An 8,391-nucleotide genomic window follows, 5' to 3' on the forward strand; every position below is an offset into this window, starting at 1 on the left:
TTTCTTTTTGTCTTCTATGAAGTCTTTTTTTAAGAATTAATTTTTTACTTCTTTCAATTTCTGTAGGTTATATTGCACTATTCTGCGTGTGCATCTTGAGACGATTTATAGCACTAGGGTATTTTATGCATGCGAGTAAACAGGCTCATGTGCTTCTTAAGTGGTTCTTCTGCAAGCCTGAGGAAACCTTGCAAAAGTTAAAAATCGAATAAATCTAAAAAGCTGTTACGGAGCCAAATTCATGTGGACTTTTTAGCATAGGATATCCAAGTATAGAATTCATTTAAGGGGCGCTTAATGCAGAAGGGAAAAAGTAACTCAGCTCTGCCGTAATCGAAGATATCGGCCAGAGGATATTGACGAATTTCGTGTAAACTGAATGTATTTAACACTACGTGTGAAATCTTCAGAAATTTTCATTTCGTATGTGCTTCTAGAGCCGCTTCTAGAGCCGCTTCCAGGGCCGCTTCTAGAGCCGCTTCCAGGGCCGCTTCTAGAACCGCTTCCAGGGCCGCTTCTAGAGCCGCTTCCAGGGCTGCTTCTAGAGCCGCTTCTAGAGCCGCTTCCAGGGCCGCTTCTAGAGCCGCTTCCAGGGCCGCTTCTAGAGCCGCTTCCAGGGCCGCTTCTAGAGCCGCTTCCAGGGCACGTAGTGTTTAATAATGCTATCCCATCTGTCCTTATTAAAACGTAGATATGTTTCTCGATAGCAGCGTGCATATTTAATTGTTTTTTTAATAAGACTAAAAAGCACGGCTTTCTTTCAAGAAAGACGCAAAACGAGTTCAATGAAATTTGCTAGATAACGAATCTGTTTTTTTATAATATCCACATCGAGAAACTTAAAAAATGTGCCGCGAGAATCAGCTTATTGGTTGGAAGAATACCGCTATTTCTTCTAAATTTACATTTTCAAATCTACATTTGAATCATGAGAGCGACCGCTTGATTGCTCCTCCATGCTCGAGATGATCAAATGCAGGCCCTTCTCCTTAATTTAAGTCCTTTTAAAGAAGCATGATACGACTACAGAAACTCATCGCAATTCAGAATCATAGACAACTAAGCATTACATAACAATAATCTTGCAAATAATCGTACTTGGAATTAAACCCTACAAAGCCGTTTAAAAAAATCCAAATCTCTGTACTTCACTTTCTCAATGCATTGTGCAATATCCTGCAAATCCATCTGAAATGATCTAGCATAAAAAGTGTAATTTCTACGCTTATCTTGTGAAAAATAAATCTCATTTTGTGAAGACTCACAGTTGAGTTGTCATTGTCTCTTCGTTCACGTATTTAGACTGCGCTTTTTGTTTGATTCTCCCGTCGGTTGCTTGGCTTGTAATTATTTCATACAAACTGTCAGCACGATCTTTTGTGACATTTTTTCCGTATGTTCTCCACATTTCTAAGAATTCTAAAATTTAACGGAAAATTTCAAGGATTTTACTAAGGAACTCTGTCCATATAATATTAATGCCTTAGCTACAACTAGCGCTCTTGCACATGTGCATTAGTCTCACGTGGACAAAGGACCGCTTTCTTGTCGGTTCCCATTTTGAATTCTACCGCGCGTCATTATTATTAACGTACATTAGTCTGTGATTTATGAATAGATCGGTCATCTTCAACAACAGGAAAAACATCTCCCACTTTGCCTGCCTGCTTTTGGAATGCGTTAATTAAGTTTGACAAAGTTATAAAGAAGTAGTGATCTGTCTAATGATCTGTAGAGCGTAAAGGTCGAAATCAAGATAGAAACTATCGAGGTGTAGATAAAGGAAGCCTTCAAGCAATTGTTGAAGGAGCAACTAATGGCTGCAAGGAAGATCCAGATAGCATGATGTGATATCTGTAGCAATGCCTACAGATGATTTGTCTTAATATGAATGCCTTTCGATCTCCTAAAAGAGCAGCAATTATCCCTGTAATTTTGGATAATGAGGTTAAAGGCACTTGCCTAGACAGAGGATGGACTCGAAAGGCATCTATTCCTTAACTGAAATTTCTTAGTGAATTTAAACGTACCGGTGTAGCTGATATGGCCATCTTCATTTGTGTCTGCATCCTCAATTAAACTGAAAATCATTGCTTCAGGGGTGTCTCTGCAAGTCGCCAGAATGCATTCCTTGATTTCTTCTCTAGATAGGTAGCCATCGTTATCCAAATCCATCATTTCAAAAGTTTCCTTTAACCTCGTTTCGTAGACTCCTTGTTCCTTCTTGCTTTCGTGGAATGTCGTGAGAAAATCACCAATTTCTATTGCCCCGCTACCTGCAGAATAATGTAATTGTAATTTGATGAAACTTTTGGTTGTCAGTAAACATCTTTAGTGAAGGGATAAGATCTCTTGACTACATGTTTTCGAATGTTAGCGTTGTTTTGTTTGAAGTGCTGATTTTTCAAAGTTAAGTTAAGGCTGTATGATTTTTAAGCCAATACAATTAAAATCGCTTCGACAGAAATTTGTGCATTGGAACCGCGCCTTAGATATTTTTGGTTAATCGCAAATTTCACCGTTATTGTTTCTGACACACTTAAGTTTGGGCCAGACGTTGCCCAGATTGTGCAAAAAACATTAATAACAAAGTGATAATGGGCAATGCCCGATCGTTATAGGACCAAACAGTTTTAGATTCGATGTGAATAAATGTAAGAATCCGCTTTTTATAGCGGATTCTTGTTCATCTTTGGACTCCACTGGTCATATATTCTAAAGGCAAGTGGCACTGACTGGGCGACTTTTTTATGTGCTTGCGATTTTGGGTATTTCTAGGTATTTGATTGGTCTATTCCAATCCACAACTGGGTATTTCTAGCTTAGCATTTTGGATCAATACTCTGATGTTTTGTACTCAGGTTCAAGACGAAAGGGCCTATTATGAAGGGTAAAGGACAGAAACGGAGCAAAGCGATAACGAGAATCAAATACTTCGAGAAAAGAAACTAAATAAATGTACAAAAAATATTTTACCTAAGATTAATTGCAAGATTCACAGAATCCGGTAGACAGCGTATTCAGCGTATCTTCTTTCTTACATATTAAAGCTTCAGTATGTTTTATAAAATGTTCTTGTCTCCATAGTAGTTATTAAAATGTAAATATGATTATGATAATGGTTAAAAAACCTGTTGGCATTTAAAATTCTCAGCGGTGTTTGAGGCCCCACCAGAAAATATTCTCTAAGAGTCCCGACTCTACGATCTTGTAAAAAGTTAGCTCTTCTGTTTAGGAGACTAAAAATGTTTATAAGGCAATTCATTTACCATCACGATCTGCGGCATTGAAGAGCTTTATAAGGTACTCTTCAGAGATGTCCAAGTCAAGATGATAGAATAAATCTGCAAATTCGTCTTTGTCTATGCGACCAGTTCCACTGATATTGATTGCACCAAATAGTGCTATGACATCTGCAAAGAAATCAAAGCATGACAAAGATTCTTTCTTGAGAAATTGGTTTAACCTAGAAACTGAAACATATGAAGGTTTTTATTCAAAGATAACTCCAAAGTGGTACGTTGATTGAGTCACCGGAATGACAGCATTGGCCTTACAATCCAGCGTTGGGCTACCTCAGTTATGATATTGGTACACTCTTGGTTGTTTTTTACTCAATAAATTGAAATCATGATTTCCAAAGACACATGTTACCTGGAAAGACGATTTAAATATATAGATATTAGCTATTATTAAAGACTGGTAACCATAGTATTTTGATCAACATTTTCATAAAAATTTTGTGACAGAAGGACAATCGTAAGTTCCCTGAAAACGAAAAAATTCTTTTTTCTGCTTGTATCATCAATATAAACAGTGATAGAGGTACCATATCATAGATAGAGAAAATAACACTTTCTTCGCTATTTCTGGGGAGGGAAAGATTTCTTAACATTTTGTGACAGACGGACAATTCGAAACTTCTCCAATAACTGCGCACATTGGATTTGACCTACCAAATAAACGATTGATATCAATCAATATTTACCTCTACTAGATGTCAATGACAAAAATATGCTTTTCAACATTATTAATCTCAAACGACATTTTCCAGTCTGTCCGTCACGTCCGTCCCCTACGATGATACATTGGTACTTTCGGTCTTAAATATTCCAAATAATCATAAATATAGTCATTCAATGTGTTTGATCATGTTTCTTACTGATAGTCCATTGTTAAAAATATTTCAAATTGATCTCAAGTTTGTTGGTTTAGATAGAATATTTGATAATGTGAAATTAAATTCTTGAGTCTGAAGTGTCTATTCAGTCTATCCGCCAAGACGGATATTCGTATCGTTTCGAGGCAATGTGTTTATTCCATTTGTGAATGCTTCAACTCGTCTACACCTCTCTATGGGTTTTTTCATGCCACAAAAGGAGAAAATTTCTACATCATCCGTTAATTTCTGAGACCTTATGTAACTATCGTTTGTCCGTCCGTCACGGATCATGAATTTCGTAATAGCCCCACACTAAGGAGCTTAAAAGAAAAGTTGACTAACAGAACATTGGTGCAAATGCGAGAAATGGAAAAAGGTGAAAATTAACTGTCAAAATAGAATCGGGTTATTTCAACATCTAGTGTAGAAGATTTACCCTTTTATCAAAACACTACATTGAAACTGACGTGAAGGAGAACGAGCTTTGAAGAAGAGGAAGAGACCAGTCAAACCTAAGAAACTTATTGGTGTCAGCGAGACTCAGCCAAATTTACTTAATCGCAATATAACATCTGAACGGCAGATACCGTAAGGAAAATACATAAAATATTGAAAAAATTTAATAGGAAAGATTTGATATTCAGCTAAAAAGAAGATAAAATTATCGATATAGTCAAAAGAGTTTCAGGTAGAGCGGTAGGGTCCTCTAGGTAGGGTTCTCCAGTTTGGACAAGTAAGGTCGAATTGCAGTCAAAATTTTGTTGTTGTCCCTGCTGTTTAGAACGAAGCCTTCAAGAACACAGAATTAAATGGAACAAAAGATCCAGGAATTCAGTCGATGGTGAAGGAGGAATTTAGAATCGGTTTTAAATTTTGTTGATGCTATTCTCTAAGAAATATAACGTATGAGTTGTGTCTAGGTTTTGACTTGGCAATGACTTTTACTTTAGGACTTGAAGAGCTTGTATCAATTTTTACAGAGGCACATGCCTCTTTACAAAAATGACTAACCCCTAAGCAATTTTGTGCCATCTGAACATAACTTGCAAAGAAATAACGCTATTAAAGGGTACCACAATAATATTCAGAAAGAAATTGCACTAGTAATCTACTTGGAAAAACCACAAGCACGATAGAATATAACTGAAGCTACAGACACAGAAGGTGATCCACCATCACTCTATCACAGCAGTGCAATGTAATGTTACGTTTCTTGCTAGCTATCTCTCGAGGTGTTGACTGAGCAACGAACAAGCTGAAAGCATCTGTCTTATCCCATCTAATCTTTCTATGCTTTTCGTCAGTCTTTTGATTTTAAGAGCACGGAATTAGCATTACAGACTGAAAACCACTAGTGCGGACTGTATACATAAAAAAAAAATTTCCATAAAATTGTGGCCCTATTCACATTGGGATGTTTTAAGCGAAATATCTAGCAGTTGGTAAAAGAAGCAGAAAACAACAGACGAGCCAAGTGAACATTTTTAAGGCTCTAGCTTTCACCGTGAAAGGATTTTAAAAAATCTTTTCCTATTTCAGTTCAACCATCCTTAAAGCGGGTGTTCCAGATAGTTAGTCTATGAAATGTCTAGAGAAGGGGCCTCCTTCTCTTGTGCCTTTGAAACTCACAGATCTAGATTATCTAAGCACAATCCAAATTTTTTCTTGAAACCCTCAGTTGTATCATCTAAAATTTATAATAAACATTTGGCCCTGAGACCCAACAATATTAATCTTTTTTCAAAGAACAGTGTAACTTTTCAATCCGCATAGCACAGGTATTTACAAACAAACACGAAGAAGCCAATGTCGAAATGCTTTACCTATAACCTACATATATATGCCTAAATATATGCCTATCCATAACAGATTGTACTGAAAACCTTTGAACGTTTGAATTATTGTGCAAATAAAGATTATCTTTGCTTCGGCCCTTAATAGCTAAATTTTAATTGCTACAGCTATGCCCCAAACAGTCACTTTTGGATTTGGATTAAGCTTATGTTCAATTTGAAAGATGAAGTTAATACATACAGCAATTGAATTAATCAACAAACCACAATTCATCTTAATCTAGAAGACCTATGCTCAATATGTATCGAATTTCTAATCTTTGAATTTTCAAGTCCTTTCAAATCTTCTGTCATTTTCAATATTTCTGATGAACCCTAAATAGACTCTTTTTTGAATATTTCTCACATTTCTTAAATATGAGCATAGCTAAAGAGAGAGGTGCTTTATTACTTACCTGTCATTTCCATCCGTTTTGCAATTGAAACCTTGTGGAAGGACGGAAGTAGAGTTTTCAATGACTTCAGTATTGTTGGGAGGCCTCTTCTTACCTCATACTTTGACGACATAATTGCAACAACCACCTGCTATACTTTTCATTCAGTCATACGTAAAAAAGATTTTGCAAGAGAAGATAAGCAAAATGATATTTTATCATCTATGCATTTCTTTTATAAGGCGTTATGAGCACTGCTTATTAGCATATGCAAATGAACAGCTGAAATTTTACAGACAAGTCGCGCAGTAACATGTTTTAGAACACAACGCCTACCATTTTGAAGCTGAGTCGAATATACTTTTAGAACGAAAATTTGCTTTTATCTGCTTATTAAAATTATCTGCTTATTTAAATTATCTGCTTATTGAAATGGGTAAAATATGATAAAATGTTAACTAAGATATCAGTTGCTGCGATGTCACTTTCATTCCAAACCCAGCATTTTATTTTAAGACTTTTCTCAAGAATACAAATTTAGCTGACTTAGATTTAATACAATGCTACCTGGCTGCATAGGTTATGAATGATCAAATTGCATCAAAGAGCAACGTGTGAAGTACTTTTAGCAATATTTTCTCGTTGTAAAAAGAGAAGGATCAAATAAAGTGTTATTCACAAGGTCATTCAGCATTAAATTGAGTATTCGATGGTCACAATGCATTTGCAACTGACCTTGACACATTTTTCCAATATGTCTTTCATTTTCATTAGAGTAATAGTCCTTTTCTCGATACTTGACGACTTTCATATAGGGAACGCCTAACCTCAAGCTAAACGTTTTGTTTAAAAGTGTTCAATAGCCGCCGCTGCTGCTGGCTTTCTCACGAAGCTCCAATACAGAAACAGCTGGTAACGTCAAGCACCGAAACTTTATTCAAGGTAATCTCTCAATTTCATTCAGAATTGCACCTAAAACTATATAGATTTCCAGTAATTTTGCCTTCAAAAAGTAACGTAAATCTATTAACGATGGGTTTGAATGAAAAACAAAGGCCAACTATTCTACTTGGGACATTATTTCACGTGATGCAATGAGCCGATGCAAATATTCCGCAAAAATTTTGTTCAGAAACAACTGGCAAACAGGACGCATTGTTTCTCAGAAACGCAGGAACTGAAATGCATTTTATATCATAGTATAGAAATATCAAGTATGCCAAGGAAGCGAGCAAAGTAGGTAAAATATGAGCAAAGAATAAGTGAAAATATAGTACCTTCCAATTCATTATCTTCTAAGTCAGAATCTTGATTTCGTGGCCTCTTGGTGCAAAGACAGTTCATATTGATGAAAGTTTTAAATACATCAAATGGATATCATGCTTCCTCCGCAGATTTTCTAAGTAACTACTTGCTTTTCTATCAGCAAAAGCACTTGTTTAGAATAATATCTGTTTGTAGAAGCCAGCACAATCTTAGTAAATGATATAATAGACAACTACAATTCCGTGATTATAAAATTTGTAATATGTTCTATGTTTGCATATAAAGAAGCATCGCTAAAGTTGCCAGAAGACTAGCAATATTTACGTGAAATTTGAAAGCTGCTTTAAATAATTGAGAGAATTTCAGCTTTACCTGAATCTAATCTTTATTGTTTACATTTAGGTCATTTTGTGGCTCACAATTGTACCTGCAAATTACAATAGTGCTTCTGTTTGTTTGAATTAATAAGTCACAAGAACCAGAATAAGGAAAGTACAAATAGTATTCGAAAAGTTTGGTTGCCTGGCAATACGCTATGTTCGTTATTGCTCTATTTACGCAAAAAGCCTACATTGTATTTTGAAATTTTATTTGGTGCAATTTTTTTAATTTCTAAAAAAATTGAAAATGAAATTCTATAGCACCATTAAAACAAGCATGTATCAAACTGAGAATTTTTATTGATTAAGACAGTAGCAATGAAATTCAGAAAATTTTGAATGATCTATCGAAAACT

The 8,391-nt window shown here is 35.6% G+C and overlaps 1 protein-coding gene across 4 annotated transcripts; it reads right to left on the minus strand.

Annotated features, from left to right (window-relative positions):
* Window positions 1-129: 129 nt before the first annotated feature.
* LOC148957177 (neo-calmodulin-like) lies at window positions 130-7,997 on the minus strand. Of its 4 annotated transcripts, none has more exons than XM_089115749.1 (4): window positions 7,667-7,997; window positions 3,270-3,413; window positions 2,031-2,276; window positions 130-1,419 (listed from the first exon to the last, which is right to left on the minus strand). In XM_089115749.1, exons 1-4 carry the CDS (start codon window positions 7,731-7,733, stop codon window positions 1,262-1,264), a joined length of 615 nt encoding a protein of 204 aa, XP_088971875.1. In that variant the 5' UTR covers window positions 7,734-7,997; the 3' UTR covers window positions 130-1,261. The 4 variants fall into 4 exon arrangements, with proteins under 4 accessions (XP_088971875.1, XP_088971874.1, XP_088971873.1 ...); XM_089115748.1 differs by lacking the exon at window positions 7,667-7,997 and adding an exon at window positions 7,125-7,271; XM_089115747.1 differs by lacking the exon at window positions 7,667-7,997 and adding an exon at window positions 6,411-7,093.
* Window positions 7,998-8,391: the final 394 nt, after the last annotated feature.

Source organism: Rhopilema esculentum, unplaced genomic scaffold (assembly GCF_057945365.1).
Source record: "Rhopilema esculentum isolate cy_ngs unplaced genomic scaffold, ASM5794536v1 HiC_scaffold_36, whole genome shotgun sequence".
NCBI classification, from domain to species: domain Eukaryota; kingdom Metazoa; phylum Cnidaria; class Scyphozoa; order Rhizostomeae; family Rhizostomatidae; genus Rhopilema; species Rhopilema esculentum.

What these genes read in the sequence shown, in the direction of transcription:
- LOC148957177 (XM_089115747.1), bottom strand. Translation starts at nt 6,522, where the DNA reads ATGTCGTCAAAGTATGAGGTAAGAAGAGGCCTCCCAACAATACTGAAG. An exon ending in AAAACGGATGGAAATGACAG is followed by an intron (nt 3,414 to 6,410) that starts GTAAGTAATAAA and finishes ATTTCTTTGCAG; the next exon opens with ATGTCATAGCACTATTTGGT. An exon ending in TGGCCATATCAGCTACACCG is followed by an intron (nt 1,420 to 2,030) that starts GTACGTTTAAAT and finishes GTTAAATTTTAG; the next exon opens with AATTCTTAGAAATGTGGAGA.